The sequence below is a fragment of the Lithobates pipiens genome, unplaced genomic scaffold (genome assembly GCF_037356315.1).
Source record: "Lithobates pipiens isolate NorthernLeopardFrog02 unplaced genomic scaffold, aLitPip1_a1.2 Scaffold_23, whole genome shotgun sequence".
Taxonomy (NCBI): Eukaryota; Metazoa; Chordata; class Amphibia; order Anura; family Ranidae; genus Lithobates; species Lithobates pipiens.
Genome location: NW_027507785.1, coordinates 333,073,173 through 333,100,181, shown reverse-complemented (window position 1 = coordinate 333,100,181; position 27,009 = coordinate 333,073,173). Strand labels below are relative to the sequence as shown.

At 55.9% G+C, this 27,009-nt stretch overlaps 1 protein-coding gene across 1 annotated transcript in view; it reads left to right on the top strand.

Annotated features, from left to right (window-relative positions):
• The window catches only part of MAST2 (microtubule associated serine/threonine kinase 2), a gene marked incomplete at its 3' end in the record, with an annotated part of 122,762 nt that overhangs the window by 19,623 nt on the left and 76,130 nt on the right, over positions 1-27,009 (top strand). The window contains 1 exon segment of the mRNA XM_077450736.1: positions 18,153-18,244. Coding sequence (XP_077306862.1) covers positions 18,153-18,244 — 92 coding nt within the window.

The window sequence follows — 27,009 nt, the reverse complement described above, 5'->3', positions numbered from 1 at the left end:
TTGTAGTTGGGTATTTGGTCCCGATGTTGTGGTTGGGTATTTGGTCCCGATGTTGTAGTTGGGTATTTGGTCCCGATGTTGTGGTTTGGTATTTGGTCCCGATGTTGCAGTTGGGTATTTGGTCCCGATGTTGCAGTTGGGTATTTGGTCCCGATGTTGTAGTTGGGTATCTGGTCCCGATGTTGCAGTTGGGTATCTGGTCCCGATGTTGCGGTTGGGTATCTGGTCCCGATGTTGCGGTTGGGTATCTGGTCCCGATGTTGCGGTTGGGTATCTGGTCCCGATGTTGCGGTTGGGTATCTGGTCCCGATGTTGCGGTTGGGTATCTGGTCCCGATGTTGCGGTTGGGTATTTGGTCCCGATGTTGCGGTTGGGTATTTGGTCCCGATGTTGCGGTTGAAGGCACATTACTGGGATTAGTGCATCCTGCGAAGTGTTAATTCCAGCATCAGACTGTATAATGGGGTGGTTTTCGGGAGCAGCGAGTCCCCCGGCGTGTGGTGACACCCCTGCTCTGAGGCTTTGGCTGGGATTAGAGCAGCCTGTGATTGTGGGGGCAGAGGGAGGGGGGCTGGTGAAATCGATCCACGGCTCTGGAGAAGGCGGTACAGCATCACTTCAGTGCCATCCTCGGGGGAATACGGCTCCATCACAGAGGGGGGCTCATTCATCCACCGCCGGGCCAGCCATGAGTCCTCCCTTGAATCATGTCTGACTCTTTCTGGACAGTTCTGTCCCATATCTCTCTGCCGGAGACCAACATGCTGAGAAGATCCAAGAGGTAAGCCTCTTCCTGAGCGGACCCCGCTCACCCCGCTCACTCCGCATTGTTTTGGCTGCCAGATTTTCTCTGATCGTGTTATTAGCAGAACTGTGGGTGGCACTCCCAGCCTGGACTCCTGATAATGGAGACGTCTCTCTGAGGTGTGTTGGATGTTTTCCTGGGGAGGTGGGGGGGGGGGTCTTCTTTGTGCCAAGGTAGGGAGTAGAGGGTTTGGGAGATTCCCTGGTGTACACAGATCCCTCAGGTGCCCCCGTCATGCTATCTGTACATCTGACAACTGGGACTGGAAGGACCCGGGACCACCCTCCATCCAGGGAGTTCAGTGGAGGGGGCAGTTACTTTTGTATGTTATGACCCCCCCTCCCCTCCCCCATACGAGTTCTGTGCTGCGAGTTCCACGCTTCTGGCGATATTCTCTCCGGCTTGTCTTGCTCTGGTCGCAGTTCTGTTTTGGAATCTTGTGGAGCAGATTAGACCCCCTGAATGTGGTCCATGGCAGAGGCAACCACTGCCGAAGAGTCCCGTCTCTGATCTTCTGTGCCGGGTCATCACCGCTACCGGGAACCTTCCTCCCGGACCCTTCCTCCCGGACCCTTCCTCCCGGACCCTTCCTCCCGGACCCTTCCTCCCGGACCCTTCCTCCCGGACCCTTCTTATCGGATGTATAACGTTTGATTGGCTGTGATATTCATGTCTGCCATATTATTACACTTTCTGCATTTTGACAAGTCCGTGGCTTTGTTTTTATTATGATATGTTGTTGACTCGCCTTCTGTGTGTGGTATGGGGGGGGAGGGGGTCCCCACCGTTCTCAGCTTATGAAGAACTGCCCCAGCGTGGGGTCCTAGACCTGAACCAAGCATGCGGAGTGAGTGCAGACAGCCGCGATCGGTCACTAGGAGTACAGCTGCCACCTGCTGTTATTGGGGTTTGTATAGAGGACACCGATATCCCGGGGTCTCACATGGGATGCACAATCATCTGGCAGGAGGGGCCTCTGGAGGAGTACAGGGGTACAGCTTTGTTTTTGGGGGCAGGAGGGTTAGGGAACACTGATATCCTGGGGTCCCTGTACACAGGAGTAGGTACAGCTTTTTTATTGGTGAGGGGGGTTTATAAGGGACACGAATATTCTGGGGTTTCTGAATACAGGGGTGCAACTTTGTTATGGGGGGGGAGGTATTGGGGACACTGATATCCTGGGGTCCCTGATCACAGACAGCAGTACAGAGGTACAGCTTAGTTATGGGGGGAGGATTAGGGAACACTGCTATCCTGGGGTCTCTGAACACAGGAGTACAGGGGTACAGCTTTGTTTTGGAGGGGGGGGGGTATAGGGGACACTGATATCCTGGGGTATCTGAACACAGGAGTACAGGGGTACAGCTTTGTTTTGGAGAAGGGGGGGGTATAGGGGACACTGATATTCTGGGGTCTCTGAACACAGGAGTACAGGGGTACAGCTTTGTTATAGGGGGGGGGTATAAGGAACACGGATATCCTGGGGTCTCTGGACAAGAGTATCGGGGTACAGCTTTGCTAGGGTCACCCATATCTCTAGAAACAGAGTTCTGAGGTCCACCTTTTATTATTTGAGGGTGGGGTGGGGCAGGGTGGTGGTGTTGACAAACTTTTTTTTTTTTTTGTTCCACCCCCCCCCCCCAATCCCGGACCCTGGATAGTGACCTCCTACTGTCATCTTGCACAGCTCTAGTTCCCCACCCAATTAGGAGTCTCATTCATCTTGTTGCAGTCTTGTGATGTAACAAGTGCAAAGGGCAGCTTTCTCCACACACAGCATTCTCCAGCAGGATCTCAGTCCTGGGTTTGGGGGGGACTCTTCAGTCCTGTGCTGGGGGTCTTATGCCCCCCTTTGCTGGCTCCTGTCTCTCTGATGTAGAGGAATGTTCTTGGCTATACGTTACGATTCTCTAATGTTAGAGACAGAGGTGACCCCGGGTGACACACTGAGGGGGGGGGGGGGGGGACGGCTCAGAACTCCGATGTCATTATTCGGTGAACGACGGAGATCTTCATTAAGATTCTCTGTGACATTTTGCAGCGCCGCGCCTCCTCGTTCCCCCGTATTAATAATTGAAGAGGCCGAGGAGGTCCGGGTGCCGGAGCAGCTGCCATCAGTCCTATGAAAGCTTTCATTACATTCCAGCTGACCGCATCTCACTCCGGGAGATTAGAGCGTCTGCTGTGCTGGTGCTCAGCGCGGAGGGGTGCACGGAGGATGGGAGTCTTCAAAGCCAGGACCCCAGCGCACCAAAAATATATAAAGGTGTAGAGTACGGTGGGCCCAGACCTTGCATCAGCTCATCCTTTTATAACGGGGTCCCCAAACATTTCCGTACAAGGGCCACTTTGTATATTTTACAAATATTCGCAGGATGAAAAATTGCCTCCATCAGGGCCCCCCCCTTCGATCACGGTCCACATTAGGGTCCCCCCCTTCCTTTCAGGTCTACATCAGTGTCCCCCCCCCCCCCCCCCCCGAGGGTCTCCATCAGCGTACCCTCCCTTCCAACAGGGTCTCCATCGGCGTACCCCCCCCCCCCCCCTTTCCACCCGGGTCTCCATCAGCATACCCCCCCTTTCCATCCGCGTCTCCATCAGCGTACCCCCCCCCTTTCCACCCGGGTCTCCATCAGCGTACCCCCCTTTCCATCCGGGTCTCCATCAGCGTACCCCCCCTTTCCATCCGGGTCTCCATCAGCGTACCCCCCTTTCCATCCGGGTCTCCATCAGCGTACCCCCCTTTCCATCCGGGTCTCCATCAGCATACCCCCCCTTTCCATCCGGGTCTCCATCAGCATACCCCCCCTTTCCATCCGGGTCTCCATCAGCATACCCCCCCTTTCCATCCGGGTCTCCATCAGCATACCCCCCTTTCCATCCGGGTCTCCATCAGCATACCCCCCCTTTCCATCCGGGTCTCCATCAGCATACCCCCCCTTTCCATCATGGTCTCCATCAGCATACCCCCCCTTTCCATCCGGGTCTCCATCAGCATACCCCCCCTTTCCATCCGGGTCTCCATCAGCATACCCCCCCTTTCCATCCGGGTCTCCATCAGCATACCCCCCTTTCCATCCGGGTCTCCATCAGCATACCCCCCCTTTCCATCCGGGTCTCCATCAGCATACCCCCCTTTCCATCCGGGTCTCCATCAGCATACCCCCCCTTTCCATCCGGGTCTCCATCAGCATACCCCCCCTTTCCATCCGGGTCTCCATCAGCATACCCCCCCTTTCCATCCGGGTCTCCATCAGCATACCCCCCCTTTCCATCCGGGTCTCCATCAGCATACCCCCCCTTTCCATCATGGTCTCCATCCACGTAACCCCCCTTCCATCGGGGTCTCCATCAGCGTTCCCCCCCCCTTAAATCAGGGTCTCAATCAGCATACCCCCCCTCCCCCCCTTTCATCAGGGTCTCCATCCGCGTACCCCCCTTCAATCAGTGTACCTCCCCTCCCATCGGGTCTCCATCAGAGTATCATTCATTCCATCAGGGTTCCCCCCTTCCATCAAGGTCCCCCCCCCTTTTTATCAATGCAGTCATCTGGACTTTCTATTTGAAGTAATGGTGAAATAAAAAGGTTGAGGCTTGAGTGGTAAACTTCTTCTTTCTCCCCCTTTCATAATTTTTTTTTTTCCTCTTTCAGCAGGGTCCCCCCTTCCCTCAGGGTCTCCAATGGGCCCCCCCTTCCCTCAGGGTCTCCATTGGGATCCCCCCCTTCCCTCAGGGTCTCCATTGGGATCCCCCCCTTCCCTCAGGGTCTCCATTGGGATCCCCCCTTCCCTCAGGGTCTCCATTGGGATCCCCCCCTTCCCTCAGGGTTTCCATTGGGGTCCCCCCTTCCCTCAGGGTCTCCATTGGGGTCCCCCCTTCCCTCAGGGTCTCCATTGGGGTCCCCCCTTCCCTCAGGGTCTCCAATGGGATCCCCCCTTCCCTCAGGGTCTCCAATGGGATCCCCCTTCCCTCAGGGTCTCCAATGGGATCCCCCCTTCCCTCAGGGTCTCCATTGGGGTCCCCCCTTCCCTCAGGGTCTCCATTGGGGTCCCCCTTCCATCAGGGCACCCCACTTGCATCAGATATATGACGAGTACCCCCCCCCCCCGTATTCTAGAAGGCTTCACAGATGCAGATCTCCTGCAGCCTCTTTGCAGCCACTTCCTTTCTCCATGTTCTCCAGTGATTGGACCAGGGAAGGTGCAATAAAGGCAGATTAACAGGAAAGACTTCTAAGGTGCAGCAGTTCCCATGTCCAATGAAGGACCTGGGATTGCTGGGGCCCTGATTGTTTGATTTCCTACCGATTGAACAATAATTACACTCTCCCCGGATGTACGACGATCCGGAGCACTGTGCCGCACTGCTGGAATGCGGTAAAAAGGGGCGGGGCTCATGGCTGTCGGTATGTACCAAACCTCGGTCCCATCAGGTGATCGGATCCAGAACTTTCATACATCTCCCAGATCTTCCATTCATTATGGCCGGGACCTCCTAGACTCGTAGCCTGCAGGGTCCTGACTGATCACACGAAGCCATTCCTTTTCCACTGCTTATTACTCGGCAACATTCTCATAGATCTGACATGGGGGATCTGTGTTCAGGTCATGGTGTGTATTAGAAGGTGGGTGATGGTAGGTGGCGGCGGGTCCCCCTGCAGGCTCCCGTTGGCGCCCCATGCTGTGTAATCTTTATACCTGTGACCCCCCGGTAATGGAAGATGGCGGACGGCGTGAGGTGAAGCGTCTCCTCTGACAGGCGACCAGATGCTTGTTGTCTTCCCTCTTTGAAGATGTAATTATTGTTCTCGCCTGGTTTGTGTCCCGCCTTCTCCCATTCACACTCCAATCTCTGCAAATGACTGTAATTAAATCCGCAACTTCCCCGATGTGGAGGGACGCCGCGCCGCGCAGCTGCGTCCTTTGTGAGGCGCACGCCTTCCACACCGGAGACATGTGTCAGCCCCAACGCTTCTTTCCTTCTCAATGAGTCTGGTCCTGGTGAGTAAAACGTACGGCGGTGTACACGGCGCCCTGCGCGAGACTATAAGGGGACACCGCCATCATCTACGGCTTAAAGGAGAACTCCGCTCTGAGAAGCAGAATTCCCCCCCCTGAGCTCAGAACCCCAATTATCACTGTACAGAGGAGGGAAACCTCCCCAATGAATGATAATGGGGGGGAGGGGAATGTCTCATTACCTCTCCGCCTGTCACCGGTTAGAGAATCGCAGGCGGGGAGATGTGATGTTCTGAATGGAGGAGGCAAAATCGTCCGTTTCTGGTGAAGCCGCTGCGGCTTTTCATGACAAATATTCACTTCTCTTTATGGGGATCTCATGTAATAGAAATAAGAGATGACAGGTCCTCTTTATGGGGATCTCATGTAATAGAAATAAGAGATGACGGGTCCTCTTTATGGGATCTCATGTAATAGAAATAAGAGATGACGGGTCCTCTTTATGGAGATCATGTAATAGAAATAAGAGATGACGGGTCCTCTTTATGGAGATCTCATGTAATAGAAATAAGAGATGACAGGTCCTCTTTATGGGGATCTCATGTAATAGAAATAAGAGATGACGGGTCCTCTTTATGGAGATCATGTAATAGAAATAAGAGATGACGGGTCCTCTTTATGGAGATCATGTAATAGAAATAAGAGATGACGGGTCCTCTTTATGGAGATCATGTAATAGAAATAAGAGATGACGGGTCCTCTTTATGGAGATCTCATGTAATAGAAATAAGAGATGACAGGTCCTCTTTATGGAGATCTCATGTAATAGAAATAAGAGATGACGGGTCCTCTTTATGGGGATCTCATGTAATAGAAATAAGAGATGACGGGTCCTCTTTATGGGGATCTCATGTAATAGAAATAAGAGATGACGGGTCCTCTTTATGGAGATCATGTAATAGAAATAAGAGATGACGGGTCCTCTTTATGGAGATCATGTAATAGAAATAAGAGATGACGGGTCCTCTTTATGGAGATCTCATGTAATAGAAATAAGAGATGACGGGTCCTCTTTATGGGGATCATGTAATAGAAATAAGAGATGACGGGTCCTCTTTATGGGGATCTCATGTAATAGAAATAAAAGATGACGGGTCCTCTTTATGGGGATCTCATGTAATAGAAATAAGAGATGACGGGTCCTCTTTATGGAGATCATGTAATAGAAATAAGAGATGACGGGTCCTCTTTATGGAGATCATGTAATAGAAATAAGAGATGACGGGTCCTCTTTATGGAGATCTCATGTAATAGAAATAAGAGATGACGGGTCCTCTTTATGGGGATCCATGTAATAGAAATAAGAGATGACGGGTCCTCTTTATGGAGATCATGTAATAGAAATAAGAGATGACGGGTCCTCTTTATGGAGATCTCATGTAATAGAAATAAGAGATGACAGGTCCTCTTTATGGGGATCTCATGTAATAGAAATAAGAGATGACGGGTCCTCTTTATGGAGATCATGTAATAGAAATAAGAGATGACGGGTCCTCTTTATGGAGATCATGTAATAGAAATAAGAGATGACGGGTCCTCTTTATGGAGATCATGTAATAGAAATAAGAGATGACGGGTCCTCTTTATGGAGATCTCATGTAATAGAAATAAGAGATGACAGGTCCTCTTTATGGAGATCTCATGTAATAGAAATAAGAGATGACGGGTCCTCTTTATGGGGATCTCATGTAATAGAAATAAGAGATGACGGGTCCTCTTTATGGGGATCTCATGTAATAGAAATAAGAGATGACGGGTCCTCTTTATGGAGATCATGTAATAGAAATAAGAGATGACGGGTCCTCTTTATGGAGATCATGTAATAGAAATAAGAGATGACGGGTCCTCTTTATGGAGATCTCATGTAATAGAAATAAGAGATGACGGGTCCTCTTTATGGGGATCATGTAATAGAAATAAGAGATGACGGGTCCTCTTTATGGGGATCTCATGTAATAGAAATAAAAGATGACGGGTCCTCTTTATGGGGATCTCATGTAATAGAAATAAGAGATGACGGGTCCTCTTTATGGAGATCATGTAATAGAAATAAGAGATGACGGGTCCTCTTTATGGAGATCATGTAATAGAAATAAGAGATGACGGGTCCTCTTTATGGAGATCATGTAATAGAAATAAGAGATGACAGGTCCTCTTTATGGAGATCATGTAATAGAAATAAGAGATGACGGGTCCTCTTTATGGAGATCTCATGTAATAGAAATAAGAGATGACGGGTCCTCTTTATGGATCTCATGTAATAGAAATAAAAGATGACGGGTCCTCTTTATGGGGATCTCATGTAATAGAAATAAGAGATGACAGGTCCTCTTTATGGAGATCATGTAATAGAAATAAGAGATGACGGGTCCTCTTTATGGGGATCTCATGTAATAGAAATAAGAGATGACGGGTCCTCTTTATGGATCTCATGTAATAGAAATAAAAGATGACGGGTCCTCTTTATGGGGATCTCATGTAATAGAAATAAGAGATGACAGGTCCTCTTTATGGAGATCATGTAATAGAAATAAGAGATGACAGGTCCTCTTTATGGAGATCATGTAATAGAAATAAGAGATGACGGGTCCTCTTTATGGAGATCATGTAATAGAAATAAGAGAAGACGGGTCCTCTTTATGGAGATCATGTAATAGAAATATGAGATGACAGGTCCTCTTTATGGAGATCTCATGTAATAGAAATAAAAGATGACAGGTCCTCTTTAGGAAGTGATGTCATGACGCTGCTCCGGTCTTCCTAGATCAGAGGTCTCCAAACTGTGGGCTGGGGGCCAAAAGTGGCCCTTTACTTGCCTTTTTTTGGCCCTTGGGGCACCATTTTATCCACCGATGCAAACAACGGGGCGTAATTCCTCCCACTGACACCAATGAACAGGCACAATTCCTCCCATTAATACCCATGATGGGGCACAATTCCTCCCAATGATACCCATGATGGGGCACAATTCCTCCCAATGATACCCATGATGGGGCACAATTCCCCCCAATGATACCCATGATGGGGCACAATTCCCCCCAATGATACCCATGATGGGGCACAATTCCCCCAATGATACCCATGATGGGGCACAATTCCCCCAATGATACCCATGATGGGGCACGATTCCTCCCACTGTCACCACAGATGGGATAGTTTTTCCCCACTGATTTTGGGACCTTTTCTATTACCGAAGGCCCCCGTCCTGGCCCACCTAAAGTCGGCAGGATCGTAAACTGGTCCTTTGCCTTTGTTTAGAAAGCTTGTCCTAGAGATCATAGAGGTGATCAGAGACTATCTGCTCTCTGGTGACCTCCATGGACAACGATGGAAGATGTTGGATTGTTTCCTGGGCTTGCCAGTAAGAACGGTGAGCCTGAGCAACGTGGGGGAGGGGGCGGGCAAGAATGGCTGCCGATTCTGAAAGTGATCCAGTGACCAACGAGCCACTTGAACCTGTTTTATGAAAGTCACCTGCTGCAGAAGAACAATGCCGGGGTTATTGCTGATGGCTTCATCCATAATCCCAGTAAACCACTTGCAGACCGTAACGTACAGCGGAAATAAAGTCTACACACCCGGGTGGTAAAATTCCAGGTTTCTGTGATGTAAAAAAATGACGAAGAGAAATCATTTCAGAACTTTTTCCACCTACCCCCTTCAGCCAGCAGCTGGAGGTGCCGCAGCAGGAATTATTAGACCTCCCCATCACATTCGGTGAGTGTAGAGAGCGCCCTACACGACCCATACATGTGAGTTGGGCCGCTCTGCGAGCGACCTGCAACCATAGAACACCACCTCACCGACTGTCAAATGCACTCTGAAGAGCAATCCAAAAGCAGATTGCTCTAAAGAGATTAAAGCTAGTGTGTACAAGGCCTTATAGCGTGGGTATGGCCTGACACGTGTCGGGTCTGATGGCTGTGGCCGGACTCGTGTCGGGTCTGATGGCTGTGGCCGGACTCGTGTCGGGTCTGATGGCTGTGGCCGGACTCGTGTCGGGTCTGATGGCTGTGGCCGGACTCGTGTCGGGTCTGATGGCTGTGGCCGGACTTGTGTCGGGTCTGATGGCTGTGGCCGGACTCGTGTCGGGTCTGATGGCTGTGGCCGGACTCGTGTCGGGTCTGATGGCTGTGGCCGGACTCGTGTCGGGTCTGATGGCTGTGGCCGGACTCGTGTCGGGTCTGATGGCTGTGGCCGGACTCGTGTCGGGTCTGATGGCTGTGGCCGGACTCGTGTCGGGTCTGATGGCTGTGGCCGGACTCGTGTCGGGTCTGATGGCTGTGGCCGGACTCGTGTCGGGTCTGATGGCTGTGGCCGGACTCGTGGCGGGTCTGATGGCTGTGGCCGGACTCGTGGCGGGTCTGATTGGTATGGCCGGACTCGTGGCGGGTCTGATTGTATGGCCGGACTCGTGTCGGGTCTGATGGCTGTGGCCGGACTCGTGTCGGGTCTGATGGCTGTGGCCGGACTCGTGTCGGGTCTGATGGCTGTGGCCGGACTCGTGTCGGGTCTGATGGCTGTGGCCGGACTCGTGTCGGGTCTGATGGCTGTGGCCCGGACTCGTGTCGGGTCTGATGGCTGTGGCCCGGACTCGTGTCGGGTCTGATGGCTGTGGCCCGGACTCGTGTCGGGTCTGATGGCTGTGGCCCGGACTCGTGTCGGGTCTGATGGCTGTGGCCCGGACTCGTGTCGGGTCTGATGGCTGTGGCCCGGACTCGTGTCGGGTCTGATGGCTGTGGCCCGGACTCGTGTCGGGTCTGATGGCTGTGGCCCGGACTCGTGGCGGGTCTGATGGCTGTGGCCGGACTCGTGGCGGGTCTGATGGCTGTGGCCGGACTCGTGGCGGGTCTGATGGCTGTGGCCGGACTCGTGGCGGGTCTGATGGCTGTGGCCGGACTCGTGGCGGGTCTGATGGCTGTGGCCGGACTCGTGGCGGGTCTGATGGCTGTGGCCGGACTCGTGGCGGGTCTGATGGCTGTGGCCGGACTCGTGGCGGGTCTGATATCTGCTACTTCTCAGTCCTCTGCCATTATTTACAGTACATAAAAAAACCTTAATCCTGTAAGCTGAACCCCCCCCCCTCAGTGTGATCGCATTTCTCCTGCCAGTAAGTGGACGGGGGAGGTGGGGGGTGCAGAGAGGAGGGGAGGTTGGGGGGGGGGGGTCACATTACAGCTGCACAGATTGTTCTTCTGGAGTAGAAGATCCGGCTCAGCGGTGGGAGGATTTGTTTCCGGTGGTTTCTGTTAAATTTTATGGAAGCCTCTTGATATGTGGAACAGATGGTGGGATTGGGGTCGTGATATGGGGGGTAGTTGGTGGAATTGGGGTTTTGATATGGGAGGGCAAATGGCGGGATTGGGGTCCTGATATGGGCCCTCTGGAAGGCTGTTCCCAGAAATGACGTCCATTGCAGACACTTTTGTGTTGGCTATAATCTATAAACGCTCAGCGGCCACTTTTATTAGGTCCCCCTTTCTAGTAGCGGGTTGGACCTCCTTTTGCCTTCATTCTTGGTGGCAGAGATACAACAAGGTGTTGGAAACGTTCCTCAGAGATTTTGCTCCATAGTGACCTGATAACATCACACAGTTACTGCAGATCTGTCGGCTGCACATCCATGATGCCGAATCTCCCGTTCCACCACATCCCAAAGGGGCTCTATTGGGTGAGATGTGGTGAGTGTGGAGGCCATTGGAGGACAGGGACCTCATTGTCCAGTGGTGAGATGATTGGAGCTTTGTGACATGGGGCATTATCCTGCTGGAAGGAGCCATCAGAAGATGGGAACACCCCATCACCCACACCATTACACCCCCACCACCAGCCTGAACCGGTGATACCCCATCCCCCACACCATTACACCCCCACCACCAGCCTGAACCGGTGATATCCCATCCCCCGCACCATTACACCCCCACCACCAGCCTGAACCAGTGATATCCCATCCCCCGCACCATTACACCCCCACCACCAGCCTGAACAGGTGATACCCCATCCCCCACACCATTACACCCCCACCACCAGCCTGAACCGGTGATAACCCATCCCCCACATCATTACACCCCCACCACCAGCCTGAACCGGTGATACCCCATCCCCCACACCATTACACCCCCACCACCAGCCTGAACCGGTGATATCCCATCCCCCGCACCATTACACCCCCACCACCAGCCTGAACCGGTGATACCCCATCCCCCACACCATTACACCCCCACCACCAGCCTGAACCGGTGATATCCCATCCCCCACACCATTACACCCCCACCACCAGCCTGAACCGGTGATATCCCATCCCCCGCACCATTACACCCCCACCACCAGCCTGAACCGGTGATACCCCATCCCCCACACCATTACACCCCCACCACCAGCCTGAACCGGTGATACCCCATCCCCCGCACCATTACACCCCCACCACCAGCCTGAACCGGTGATAACCCATCCCCCACACCATTACACCCCCCACCACCAGCCTGAACCGGTGATACCCCATCCCCCGCACCATTACACCCCCACCACCAGCCTGAACCGGTGATACCCCATCCCCCGCACCATTACACCCCCACCACCAGCCTGAATCGGTGATACCCCATCCCCCACACCATTACACCCCCACCACCAGCCTGAACCAGTGATATCCCATCCCCCGCACCATTACACCCCCACCACCAGCCTGAACCGGTGATACAAGGCAGGATGGATCCATGCGCCAAATTCTGACCCCACCATCTGAATGTCGGAGCTGAAATCCAGACCCGGCAACATTTTTCCAATCTTCTATTGTCCAATTTCGGTGATCCTGTGCCAATTGTAGCCTCAGTTTCCTGTTCTTAGTTGGCAGGAGTGGCACCCGGTGTGGTCTGCTGCTGCTGTAGCCCATCTGCTTCCAGGTTTGATGTGTTGTATGTTCAGAGATGGTATTCTGCATACCTTGGATGTAATGAGAGGTTATTGGAGTTACTGTCGTCTTTCTATCACCTGGAACCAGTCTGCCCCCCTCTGACCTCATCAAGGTATTTTCCTCCACACAACTGCCACTCACTGGATATTTTCTCTTTCCCCACCATTCTCTGTAATCCCGAGAGATGGTTGTGTGTGAAAATCCCAGAAATACTCAGACCGGCACGTCCGCCACCAACAAACATGCCACATTCAAAGTCACCGAGATTCCCTGTATTCCCCATTCTGATGCTCCGTTTGAACTTGAGCAAGTCGTATTCACCACGTCTAGAGGCCTAAATACATTGAGTTGCTGCCACGTGATTGGCTGATTAGCAATTTGTGTTACCGAGCACTAGAAGAGGTGTACCTAATAAAGTGTCCGGTGAGTGTGTGTGATCTATATGTGTGATAGGGATTGCATTCATGTGGGATGTTCTGTCAATGGACTTTAATGAATGAAGAAGTAGATCCTGCATGGAGGATATCAGCACATTGCACACAGCCTGTGGATGGGAGCCCTGTGATTGGTCTAGAACACACAGATATGGCAGCACACTGTAGATCTGCATCGGAGCACAATTAAGTTTGAATGGCAACCCAACGCACCTCTTCTCTGCGTTCTATTGTGTGTTGTGGGGTGACGGCCCCCCAGGGTAGTAGAAATTGTAAAGCCCTGAAATGCCATGGCAGCAACTGGACTCCTGGTGCCCAGCCGGCAGCCCTCTGTTGTGTGCAGCGGCGGCCCCTCTGGGGTGTGTGTGCGGCGGCGGCCCCTCTGGGGTGTGTGTGCGGCGGCGACCCCACTGGGGTGTGTGTGTGCACGGCGGCGGCCCCTCTGGGGTGTGTGTGTGTGCGGCGGCGGCCCCTCTGGGGTGTGTGTGTGTGCGGCGGCGACCCCTCTGGGGTGTGTGTGCGGCGGCAACCCCTCTGGGGTGTGTGTGCGGCGGCGACCCCTCTGGGGTGTGTGTGCGGCGGCGACCCCTCTGGGGTGTGTGTGCGGCGGCGACCCCTCTGGGGTGTGTGTGCGGCGGCGACCCCTCTGGGGTGTGTGTGCGGCGGCGACCCCTCTGGGGTGTGTGTGCGGCGGCGACCCCTCTGGGGTGTGTGTGCGGCGGCGACCCCACTGGGGGGTGTGTGCGGCGGCGACCCCCCTGGGGTGTGTGTGTGCGCGGCGGCGGTTCCCCTGGGGTGTGTGTGCGGCGGCGGCGGCCCCTCTGGGGTGTGTGTGTGCGGCGGCCCCTCTGGGGTGTGCGCGGCGGCGGCCCCTCTGGGGTGTGTGTGTGCGCGGCGGCGGCCCCTCTGGGGTGTGTGCGTGCGCGGCGGCGGCCCCTCTGGGGTGTGTGCGCGGCGGCGGCGGCCCCTCTGGGGTGTGTGCGCGGCGGCGGCGGCCCCTCTGGGGTGTGTGCGCGGCGGCGGCCCCTCTGGGGTGTGTGCGCGGCGGCGGCCCCACTGGGGTGTGTGTGCGCGGCGGCGGCCCCACTGGGGTGTGTGTGCGCGGCGGCGGCCCCACTGGGGTGTGTGTGCGCGGCGGCGGCCCCACTGGGGTGTGTGTGCGCGGCGGCGACCCCACTGGGGTGTGTGTGCGCGGCGGCGGCCCCTCTGGGGTGTGTGTGTGCGCGGCGGCGGCCCCTCTGGGGTGTGTGTGTGCGCGGCGGCGGCCCCTCTGGGGTGTGTGTGTGCGCGGCGGCGGCCCCTCTGGGGTGTGTGCGACCCCTCTGGGGTGTGTGCGACCCCTCTGGGGTGTGTGTGCGGCGGCGACCCCACTGGGGTGTGTGCGCGGCGGCGACCCCACTGGGGTGTGTGCGCGGCGGCGACCCCCCCTGGGGGGTGTGTGTGTGCGGCGGCGCGTCCCCTCTGGGGTGTGTGTGTGTGCGCAGCGGCGGCCCCTCTGGGGTGTGTGCGCGGCGGCGGCCCCTCTGGGGTGTGTGCGCGGCGGCGGCCCCCCTGGGGGGGGTGTGTGTGCGGCGGCGACCCCACTGGGGTGTGTGTGTGCGGCGGCGGCGGCGTCCCCTCTGGGGTGTGTGCGCGGCGGCGGCCCCCCTGGGGGGGGGTGTGTGTGCGGCGGCGACCCCACTGGGGTGTGTGTGTGCGGCGGCGGCGGCGTCCCCTCTGGGGTGTGTGTGTGTGTGTGTGTGTGTGTGTGTGTGTGTGTGTGCGCGCGGCGGCGGCCCCTCTGGGGTGTGTGCGCGGCGGCGGCCCCTCTGGGGTGTGTGTGTGTGTGTGCGCGGCGGCGGCCCCTCTGGGGGGTGTGTGTGCGCGGCGGCGGCCCCTCTGGGGTGTGTGTGTGTGCGGCGGCGACCCCTCTGGGGTGTGTGTGCGGCGGCGACCCCTCTGGGGTGTGTGTGCGGCGGCGACCCCTCTGGGGTGTGTGTGCGGCGGCGACCCCACTGGGGGGTGTGTGCGGCGGCGACCCCCCTGGGGTGTGTGTGTGCGCGGCGGCGGTTCCCCTGGGGTGTGTGTGCGGCGGCGGCGGCCCCTCTGGGGTGTGTGTGTGCGGCGGCCCCTCTGGGGTGTGCGCGGCGGCGGCCCCTCTGGGGTGTGTGTGTGCGCGGCGGCGGCCCCTCTGGGGTGTGTGCGCGGCGGCGGCGGCCCCTCTGGGGTGTGTGCGCGGCGGCGGCGGCCCCTCTGGGGTGTGTGCGCGGCGGCGGCCCCTCTGGGGTGTGTGCGCGGCGGCGGCCCCTCTGGGGTGTGTGCGCGGCGGCGGCCCCTCTGGGGTGTGTGCGCAGCGGCGGCCCCACTGGGGTGTGTGTGCGCGGCGGCGACCCCACTGGGGTGTGTGTGCGCGGCGGCGACCCCACTGGGGTGTGTGTGCGCGGCGGCGGCCCCTCTGGGGTGTGTGTGTGCGCGGCGGCGGCCCCTCTGGGGTGTGTGTGTGCGCGGCGGCGGCCCCTCTGGGGTGTGTGTGTGCGCGGCGGCGACCCCTCTGGGGTGTGTGTGTGCGCGGCGGCGACCCCTCTGGGGTGTGTGTGCGGCGGCGACCCCTCTGGGGTGTGTGTGCGGCGGCGACCCCTCTGGGGTGTGTGTGCGGCGGCGACCCCTCTGGGGTGTGTGTGCGGCGGCGACCCCTCTGGGGTGTGTGCGCGGCGGCGACCCCACTGGGGTGTGTGCGCGGCGGCGACCCCACTGGGGTGTGTGCGCGGCGGCGACCCCACTGGGGTGTGTGCGCGGCGGCGACCCCCCCTGGGGGGTGTGTGTGTGCGCGGCGGCGCGTCCCCTCTGGGGTGTGTGTGTGTGCGCAGCGGCGGCCCCTCTGGGGTGTGTGCGCGGCGGCGGCCCCCCTGGGGGGGGGTGTGTGTGCGGCGGCGACCCCACTGGGGCGTGTGTGTGTGCGGCGGCGGCGGCGTCCCCTCTGGGGTGTGTGCGCGGCGGCGGCCCCCCTGGGGGGGGTGTGTGTGCGGCGGCGACCCCACTGGGGTGTGTGTGTGCGGCGGCGGCGGCGTCCCCTCTGGGGTGTGTGTGTGTGTGTGTGTGTGTGTGTGTGTGTGTGTGTGTGTGTGTGTGTGTGTGTGCGCGCGCGCGCGCGGCGGCGGCCCCTCTGGGGTGTGTGTGTGTGTGTGTGTGTGCGCGCGGCGGCGGCGGCCCCTCTGGGGTGTGTGCGCGGCGGCGGCCCCTCTGGGGGGTGTGTGTGTGTGTGCGGGCCTCAGCATTCTGTAGTGGGAACATTGATGAGGGAAAAGCATAGATCTCTCTAGCCTCTTGTCACATCTTCCCAGCCTCGTATTCTCTTCTGCTGCATCTCCCAAACCAACAATGTCTCCTGTCTACAGCTTCCCCCCTCCTCCCCTTCCTTCCCCTCCCACCTGAACCCCCTCCCCCCCCCTTGTACCTACAGTATATACCCCCTCCATGTCCACACTCTGACCCCAATTCCCTCTATTAGGTCTGCAGTCTCTGACTGTCCTCTCCAGCATTACATATGTTGAGCTTTGTGTGGCCCTTTGATGTCGGGGGCCACATTTCAGGCCCCCTTTATCTCATAAGTTGTCAGCCACTAAACTGTAAAACCTGTTTTGGGTAGTGAGGAACTTCCAGTACTAAACTCCATAACACCCAGGAGGTCTGAACTCCAACTGGAAGAACCACCGGGAAGTTGTTATGGGGTGATGTAGATTGGAGGGGCCAGCTGGATGTTATAGGAGGATGTAGGGGGGAGGGGCCAGCTAGAGGTTGTCATAGGCGGAAGGGCAGAGGAGGGGCCTTCAGAAGGTTGTTGGGGGAGAATAGAGTGGGAAGGGCCAACTAGAGGTCATCATAGGGGAGGGGCCAACTGAAAGTTGTCCTGAAATAATGAAGAGGGGAGGGGCCAGTTAGAGATTGTCATGGTATGATGGAGAGGGGATGGGCCTGTTGGAGGTTGTCATGGGATGACGGGAAGGGGCCAGTTGGAGATCGTCATGGTGGTAATAGAGAGAAGGACCATTTGGAGGTTGTCATGGTGATGGGGAGGGGTCAATTGGAGGTTGTCTTGGTGTTGATGGAAAGGGGAGGGGCTAGTTTGGGTTGTCATACGTGATAAAGAGGGGAGGAGCCAATTGGAGGTTCTTCTGGTGGTGGAGAGGGGAGGGGCCAGTTGGAGGTTGTCATGACATGATAGGGGAGGTAACCAGTTAAAGGTTGTCAGGATGGTGATTTGAGAAGGGAGAAGACCAATTGGAGGTTGTCATGGTGGTGATGGGGAGGGGCCAGTTGGAGGTCGGCATGGTGGTGATGGGGAGGGGCCAGTTGGAGGTCGTCATGGTGGTGATGGGGAGGGGCCAGTTGGAGGTTGTCAATGGTGGTGATGGGGAGGGGCCAGTTGGAGGTTGTCATGGTGGTGATGGGGAGGGGCCAGTTGGAGATTGTCATGGGGTGAAGTCTCTGATGCCGGCCTGATTTGTTGCCGAATGATGATGACCGGATCACATATTTGGTTTTCTGTCTTGGAAAGGCAACCAACCAGATCCCGGTGGACAGTCTTGAGGGTACCTCAGACATGAAATTGGTCCAACCGATTGGATGACGCTGGTGAAATGTCTGTGGGCACTCTTTGCTCTGATTGGTGTCGATCTCCTCCATAGTCCAGGAGTCGGAGTTCCCTCCGCCTCCATCTGTACCGCCGTCCTCCGTGAACCCGGTGTAAGTGGAGAGCGGTGCTCAGTGGCCTCATATGACCCCCCCTCCCCCGGCCGTGTCCTCACCTCCCCCCACCCCCCTCTGTATGAAGCGGATCTGATTGGTTTCCTAGTAACGTGAGCAAATGTTTTCATGATATTAACACTCATTTATATCCGGTTGTGGAATGTTATTCTGTATATTAAATATTTTTATTCTAATCTACCCTCTTCCTCCTCCTCCTCCTCCTCCTCCTCCAATAATAATCCGTCTGCTTCTCTCCACAGCTGCCGCACAAGTAATCGCAAGAGCCTGATTGTAGCCTCCAGCACCTCCCCCACCCTCCCCAGACCGCACTCTCCGCTCCATGGACATACAGGTACGTCCTCTGATGGTTACTCTGGGTACTTCCCCCAAATCTGTCTCTGTACCATAGGAGCTTACACTCTAATGTGCCCCTCCCCACAGCAATCACTGAGCCAATCACATCAGTCTCTGTACCAAAGGAGCTTACACTCTAATGTGCCCACCCCCCCACAGAGATCACTGAGCCAATCACATCAGTCTCTGTACCAAAGGAGCTTACACTCTAATGTGCCTGTCCCCCCCCCACAGAGATCGCTGAGCCAATCACATCAGTCTCTGTACCAAAGGAGCTTACACTCTAATGTGCCTGTCCCCCCCCCCCACAGAGATCACTGAGCCAATCACATCAGTCTCTGTACCAAAGGAGCTTACACTCTAATGTGCCTGTCCCCCCCCCACAGAGATCGCTGAGCCAATCACATCAGTCTCTGTACCAAAGGAGCTTACACTCTAATGTGCCTGTCCCCCCCCCACAGAGATCGCTGAGCCAATCACATCAGTCTCTGTACCAAAGGAGCTTACACTCTAATGCCCCCCCCCCCCCTCCACAGTCACACACTATTATATATAATCCACCGATCAGCCATAACATTATCACCACTGACAGGTAAAGGGAAGAATGTTAATTACCCCATTACAATGACACCTGAAAGTGGGTGGGATATATTAGGCTGCAAGTGAACATGTTGTCCCTGAAGTTCATGTGTTGAAAGCAGGAAAAATCGTTCCTGGCAGTTTGTTATGTATGGGGGGGGGGGGGGGGCTGCATAGTCGCAGAGCGGCCCATGCTGACTTGTGTTCCGTGGCTTAGTGGTTAGCACTTCTTGCCTTGCAGCACCGGGGTCCTCCTACACTATCTGCATGGGGTTTGTATGTTCTCTCTGAGCCTGTGCGGGTTTCCTTGCACCCTCCAGCTGGGAGGTGAATTTCCTCCTGTGTGGTATGTGTATGTTTTGAGATAAGGAGACTAGATGGGAAGGGCAGGGACTGATGTGTACAGTCTGTTAAGCTGGGTGTCGATTGCATACCTGTAATAAGATAAATATATTGAGATTCGGGCAGAGTGTGTGTAATGGGGATGGGGGGAGGGGCGCACACCCTGGGAGGTCTGTGTATCATCATCTCACCATTACAGCTTCTGTCTGGGTAAAGCCGTCACAGATTTATCCTGATCTGCAGCGAATATCAAAGAGCGAGCGACACAGCGCAGAGGAGCTGATCCTCGTCCTCTTTTCCTCCTGGGATTTGCTGCATGTGTAAAGCTTTTCTCAATCCCCTTTTTGTGGAAATGAGTTCTTGACATCCGCCGCAGAAGACTTCCCACTGCGAGATGAAAGAGTCTTCATCTCCGAGGTTTACCCTCCCCCGATTCATATCACCCAACATGGATGAGCGCTAATCGCTATGTGATGGATGACGCCATTAATGGTGGAGTCCGGGAGGAGCGGGTCCATTTATTAATGGTGGAGTCCGGGAGGAGCGGGTCCATTTATTAATGGTGGAGTCCGGGAGGAGCGGGGCCATTTATTAATGGTGGAGTCCGGGAGGAGCGGGGTCCATTTATTAATGGTGGAGTCCGGGAGGAGCGGGGTCCATTTATTAATGGTGGAGTCCGGGAGGAGCGGGGCCATTTATTAATGGTGGAGTCCGGGAGGAGCGGGGCCATTTATTAATGGTGGAGTCCGGGAGGAGCGGGGTCCATTTATTAATGGTGGAGTCCGGGAGGAGCGGGTCCATTTATTAATGGTGGAGTCCTGGAGGAGCGGGGTCCATTTATTAATGGTGGAGTCCAGGGGGGAGCGGGTCCATTTATTAATGGTGGAGTCCGGGAGGAGCGGGTCCATTTATTAATGGTGGAGTCCGGGAGGAGCGGGGTCCATTTATTAATGGTGGAGTCCAGGGGGGAACGGGTCCATTTATTAATGGTGGAGTCCTGGAGGAGCGGGTCCATTTATTAATGGTGGAGTCCGGGAGGTGCGGGTCCATTTATTAATGGTGGAGTCCGGGGGGAGCGGGTCCATTTATTAATGGTGGAGTCCGGGAGGAGCGGGTCCATTTATTAATGGTGGAGTCCTGGAGGAGCGGGGCCATTTATTAATGGTGGAGTCCGGGAGGAGCGGGGCCATTTATTAATGGTGGAGTCCGGGAGGAGCGGGGCCATTTATTAATGGTGGAGTCCGGGAGGAGCGGGGCCATTTATTAATGGTGGAGTCCGGGAGGAGCGGGGCCATTTATTAATGGTGGAGTCCGGGAGGAGCGGGGCCATTTATTAATGGTGGAGTCCGGGAGGAGCGGGGCCATTTATTAATGGTGGAGTCCGGGAGGAGCGGGGCCATTTATTAATGGTGGAGTCCGGGAGGAGCGGGGCCATTTATTAATGGTGGAGTCCGGGAGGAGCGGGGCCATTTATTAATGGTGGAGTCTGGGAGGAGCGGGGCCATTTATTAATGGTGGAGTCCGGGAGGAGCGGGGCCATTTATTAATGGTGGAGTCCGGGGGGAGCGGGGCCATTTATTAATGGTGGAGTCCGGGAGGTGCGGGTCCATTTATTAATGGTGGAGTCCGGGAGGTGCGGGTCCATTTATTAATGGTGGAGTCTGGGGGGAGCGGGTCCATTTATTAATGGTGGAGTCTGGGGGGAGCGGGTCCATTTATTAATGGTGGAGTCCGGGAGGTGCGGGTCCATTTATTAATGGTGGAGTCCGGGAGGTGCGGGTCCATTTATTAATGGTGGAGTCCGGGAGGTGCGGGTCCATTTATTAATGGTGGAGTCCGGGAGGAGCGGGTCCATTTATTAATGGTGGAGTCCGGGAGGAGCGGGGCCATTTATTAATGGTGGAGTCCGGGAGGAGCGGGTTCATTTATTAATGGTGGAGTCCGGGGGGGGGCATTTATTAATGGTGGAGTCCGGGAGGAGCGGGGCCATTTATTAATGGTGGAGTCCGGGAGGAGCGGGGCCATTTATTAATGGTGGAGTCCGGGAGGAGTGGGGCCATTTATTAATGGTGGAGTCCGGGGGGAGCGGGTCCATTTATTAATGGTGGAGTCCTGGAGAAGCGGGTCCATTTATTAATGGTGGAGTCCGGGGGGAGCGGGTCCATTTATTAATGGTGGAGTCCGGGGGGAGCGGGTCCATTTATTAATGGTGGAGTCCGGAAGGAGCGGGGCCATTTATTAATGGTGGAGTCCGGGAGGAGCGGGTTCATTTATTAATGGTGGAGTCCGGGGGGGGGGCATTTATTAATGGTGGAGTCCGGGAGGAGCGGGGCCATTTATTAATGGTGGAGTCCTGGAGGAGCGGGTTCATTTATTAATGGTGGAGTCCGGGGGGGGGGGCATTTATTAATGGTGGAGTCCGGGAGGTGCGGGTCCATTTATTAATGGTGGAGTCTGGGAGGAGCGGGTCCATTTATTAATGGTGGAGTCCGGGAGGAGCGGGGCCATTTATTAATGGTGGAGTCCGGGAGGAGTGGGGCCATTTATTAATGGTGGAGTCCGGGGGGAGCGGGTCCATTTATTAATGGTGGAGTCCTGGAGGAGCGGGTCCATTTATTAATGGTGGAGTCCTGGAGGAGCGGGTCCATTTATTAATGGTGGAGTCCGGGGGGAGCGGGTCCATTTATTAATGGTGGAGTCCGGGGGGAGCGGGTCCATTTATTAATGGTGGAGTCCGGGAGGAGCGGGTCCATTTATTAATGGTGGAGTCCGGGAGGAGCGGGTCATTTATTAATGGTGGAGTCCGGGAGGAGCGGGTCCATTTATTAATGGTGGAGTCCGGGGGGAGCGGGGCCATTTATTAATGGTGGAGTCCAGGGGAGCGGGTCCATTTATTAATGGTGGAGTCCAGGTCCATTTATTAATGGTGGAGTCCGGGGGGAGCGGGTCCATTTATTAATGGTGGAGTCCGGGGGGAGCGGGTCCATTTATTAATGGTGGAGTCCGGGGGGAGCGGGGCCATTTATTAATGGTGGAGTCCGGGGGGAGCGGGGCCATTTATTAATGGTGGAGTCCGGGGGGAGCGGGGCCATTTATTAATGGTGGAGTCCGGGGGGAGCGGGGCCATTTATTAATGGTGGAGTCCGGGGGGAGCGGGGCCATTTATTAATGGTGGAGTCCGGGAGGAGCGGGTCCATTTATTAATGGTGGAGTCCGGGAGGAGCGGGGCCATTTATTAATGGTGGAGTCCGGGAGGAGCGGGGCCATTTATTAATGGTGGAGTCCGGGGGGAGCGGGTCCATTTATTAATGGTGGAGTCCGGGGGGAGCGGGTCCATTTATTAATGGTGGAGTCCGGGGGGAGCGGGTCCATTTATTAATGGTGGAGTCCGGGGGAGCGGGTCCATTTATTAATGGTGGAGTCCGGGGGAGCGGGTCCATTTATTAATGGTGGAGTCCGGGTCCATTTATTAATGGTGGAGTCCGGGGGGAGCGGGTCCATTTATTAATGGTGGAGTCCGGGGGGAGCGGGTCCATTTATTAATGGTGGAGTCCGGGGGGAGCGGGGCCATTTATTAATGGTGGAGTCCGGGAGGAGCGGGTCCATTTATTAATGGTGGAGTCCGGGAGGAGCGGGTCCATTTATTAATGGTGGAGTCCGGGAGGAGCGGGTCCATTTATTAATGGTGGAGTCCGGGAGGAGCGGGTCCATTTATTAATGGTGGAGTCCGGGAGGAGCGGGTCCATTTATTAATGGTGGAGTCCGGGGGGAGCGGGTCCATTTATTAATGGTGGAGTCCGGGGGGAGCGGGTCCATTTATTAATGGTGGAGTCCGGGGGGAGCGGGTCCATTTATTAATGGTGGAGTCCGGGGGGAGCGGGTCCATTTATTAATGGTGGAGTCCGGGGGGAGCGGGGCCATTTATTAATGGTGGAGTCCGGGGGAGCGGGTCCATTTATTAATGGTGGAGTCCGGGTCCATTTATTAATGGTGGAGTCCGGGAGGAGCGGGTCCATTTATTAATGGTGGAGTCCGGGAGGAGCGGGTCCATTTATTAATGGTGGAGTCCGGGAGGAGCGGGTCCATTTATTAATGGTGGAGTCCGGGAGGAGCGGGTCCATTTATTAATGGTGGAGTCCGGGAGGAGCGGGTCCATTTATTAATGGTGGAGTCCGGGAGGAGCGGGGCCATTTATTAATGGTGGAGTCCGGGGGGAGCGGGGCCATTTATTAATGGTGGAGTCCGGGGGGAGCGGGGCCATTTATTAATGGTGGAGTCCGGGGGGAGCGGGGCCATTTATTAATGGTGGAGTCCGGGGGGAGCGGGGCCATTTATTAATGGTGGAGTCCGGGAGGAGCGGGGCCATTTATTAATGGTGGAGTCCGGGGGGAGCGGGGCCATTTATTAATGGTGGAGTCCGGGGGGAGCGGGGCCATTTATTAATGGTGGAGTCCGGGGGGAGCGGGGCCATTTATTAATGGTGGAGTCCGGGAGGAGCGGGTCCATTTATTAATGGTGGAGTCCGGGAGGAGCGGGTCCATTTATTAATGGTGGAGTCCGGGAGGAGCGGGTCCATTTATTAATGGTGGAGTCCGGGAGGAGCGGGTCCATTTATTAATGGTGGAGTCCGGGAGGAGCGGGTCCATTTATTAATGGTGGAGTCCGGGAGGAGCGGGTCCATTTATTAATGGTGGAGTCCGGGGGGAGCGGGGTCCATTTATTAATGGTGGAGTCCGGGGGGAGCGGGGTCCATTTATTAATGGTGGAGTCCGGGAGGAGCGGGTCCATTTATTAATGGTGGAGTCCGGGGGGAGCGGGGCCATTTATTAATGGTGGAGTCCGGGGGGAGCGGGGCCATTTATTAATGGTGGAGTCCGGGAGGAGCGGGGTCCATTTATTAATGGTGGAGTCCGGGAGGAGCGGGGCCATTTATTAATGGTGGAGTCCGGGGGGAGCGGGGCCATTTATTAATGGTGGAGTCCGGGGGGAGCGGGGCCATTTATTAATGGTGGAGTCCGGGGGGAGCGGGTCCATTTATTAATGGTGGAGTCCGGGGGGAGCGGGTCCATTTATTAATGGTGGAGTCCGGGGGGAGCGGGTCCATTTATTAATGGTGGAGTCCGGGGGGAGCGGGTCCATTTATTAATGGTGGAGTCCGGGGGGAGCGGGTCCATTTATTAATGGTGGAGTCCGGGGGGAGCGGGGCCATTTATTAATGGTGGAGTCCGGGGGGAGCGGGGCCATTTATTAATGGTGGAGTCCGGGAGGAGCGGGTCCATTTATTAATGGTGGAGTCCGGGAGGAGCGGGTCCATTTATTAATGGTGGAGTCCGGGAGGAGCGGGTCCATTTATTAATGGTGGAGTCCGGGAGGAGCGGGTCCATTTATTAATGGTGGAGTCCGGGAGGAGCGGGTCCATTTATTAATGGTGGAGTCCGGGAGGAGCGGGTCCATTTATTAATGGTGGAGTCCGGGAGGAGCGGGTCCATTTATTAATGGTGGAGTCCGGGAGGAGCGGGTCCATTTATTAATGGTGGAGTCCGGGAGGAGCGGGTCCATTTATTAATGGTGGAGTCCGGGGGGAGCGGGTCCATTTATTAATGGTGGAGTCCGGGGGGAGCGGGGCCATTTATTAATGGTGGAGTCCGGGGGGAGCGGGGTCCATTTATTAATGGTGGAGTCCGGGGGGAGCGGGTCCATTTATTAATGGTGGAGTCCGGGAGGAGCGGGTCCATTTATTAATGGTGGAGTCCGGGAGGAGCGGGTCCATTTATTAATGGTGGAGTCCGGGAGGAGCGGGTCCATTTATTAATGGTGGAGTCCGGGAGGAGCGGGTCCATTTATTAATGGTGGAGTCCGGGAGGAGCGGGTCCATTTATTAATGGTGGAGTCCGGGAGGAGCGGGGTCCATTTATTAATGGTGGAGTCCGGGAGGAGCGGGGTCCATTTATTAATGGTGGAGTCCGGGAGGAGCGGGGCCATTTATTAATGGTGGAGTCCGGGAGGAGCGGGGCCATTTATTAATGGTGGAGTCCGGGGGGAGCGGGGCCATTTATTAATGGTGGAGTCCGGGAGGAGCGGGGCCATTTATTAATGGTGGAGTCCGGGAGGAGCGGGGCCATTTATTAATGGTGGAGTCCGGGAGGAGCGGGTCCATTTATTAATGGTGGAGTCCGGGAGGAGCGGGTCCATTTATTAATGGTGGAGTCCGGGAGGAGCGGGTCCATTTATTAATGGTGGAGTCCGGGAGGAGCGGGGCCATTTATTAATGGTGGAGTCTGGGGGGAGCGGGGCCATTTATTAATGGTGGAGTCCGGGGGGAGCGGGTCCATTTATTAATGGTGGAGTCCGGGAGGAGCGGGTCCATTTATTAATGGTGGAGTCCGGGAGGAGCGGGGCCATTTATTAATGGTGGAGTCTGGGGGGAGCGGGGCCATTTATTAATGGTGGAGTCCGGGAGGAGCGGGTCCATTTATTAATGGTGGAGTCCGGGAGGAGCGGGGCCATTTATTAATGGTGGAGTCCTGGAGAAGCGGGTCCATTTATTAATGGTGGAGTCCGGGGGGAGCGGGGCCATTTATTAATGGTGGAGTCCGGGGGGAGCGGGGTCCATTTATTAATGGTGGAGTCCGGGGGGAGCGGGGTCCATTTATTAATGGTGGAGTCCGGGAGGAGCGGGGCCATTTATTAATGGTGGAGTCCGGGGGGAGCGGGGCCATTTATTAATGGTGGAGTCCGGGGGGAGCGGGGTCCATTTATTAATGGTGGAGTCCGGGGGGAGCGGGTCCATTTATTAATGGTGGAGTCCGGGAGGAGCGGGTCCATTTAATAATGGTGGAGTCCGGGAGGAGCGGGTCCATTTATTAATGGTGGAGTCCGGGAGGAGCGGGTCCATTTATTAATGGTGGAGTCCGGGAGGAGCGGGTCCATTTATTAATGGTGGAGTCCGGGAGGAGCGGGGTCCATTTATTAATGGTGGAGTCCGGGAGGAGCGGGGTCCATTTATTAATGGTGGAGTCCGGGAGGAGCGGGGCCATTTATTAATGGTGGAGTCCGGGGGGAGCGGGGCCATTTATTAATGGTGGAGTCCGGGGGGAGCGGATCCATTTATTAATGGTGGAGTCCGGGAGGAGCGGGGCCATTTATTAATGGTGGAGTCCGGGAGGAGCGGGGCCATTTATTAATGGTGGAGTCCGGGAGGAGCGGGGCCATTTATTAATGGTGGAGTCCGGGAGGAGCGGGGCCATTTATTAATGGTGGAGTCCGGGAGGAGCGGGGCCATTTATTAATGGTGGAGTCCGGGAGGAGCGGGGTCCATTTATTAATGGTGGAGTCCGGGAGGAGCGGGGCCATTTATTAATGGTGGAGTCCGGGAGGAGCGGGGTCCATTTATTAATGGTGGAGTCTGGGAGGAGCGGGGCCATTTATTAATGGTGGAGTCCGGGGGGAGCGGGGCCATTTATTAATGGTGGAGTCCGGGAGGAGCGGGGCCATTTATTAATGGTGGAGTCCGGGAGGAGCGGGTCCATTTATTAATGGTGGAGTCCGGGAGGAGCGGGGGCCATTTATTAATGGTGGAGTCCGGGAGGAGTTGGGCCATTTATTAATGGTGGAGTCCGGGAGGAGCGGGGGCCATTTATTAATGGTGGAGTCCGGGAGGAGCGGGGGCCATTTATTAATGGTGGAGTCCGGGAGGAGCGGGGCCATTTATTAATGGTGGAGTCCGGGAGGAGCGGGGCCATTTATTAATGGTGGAGCCCGTTTTTCAGGCGCTTTACATGTGCTATTTTTAGTGCTAAAATGCCTGAAAAGCGCCCCATTGTGAAAGGGTCTTATTCTAAT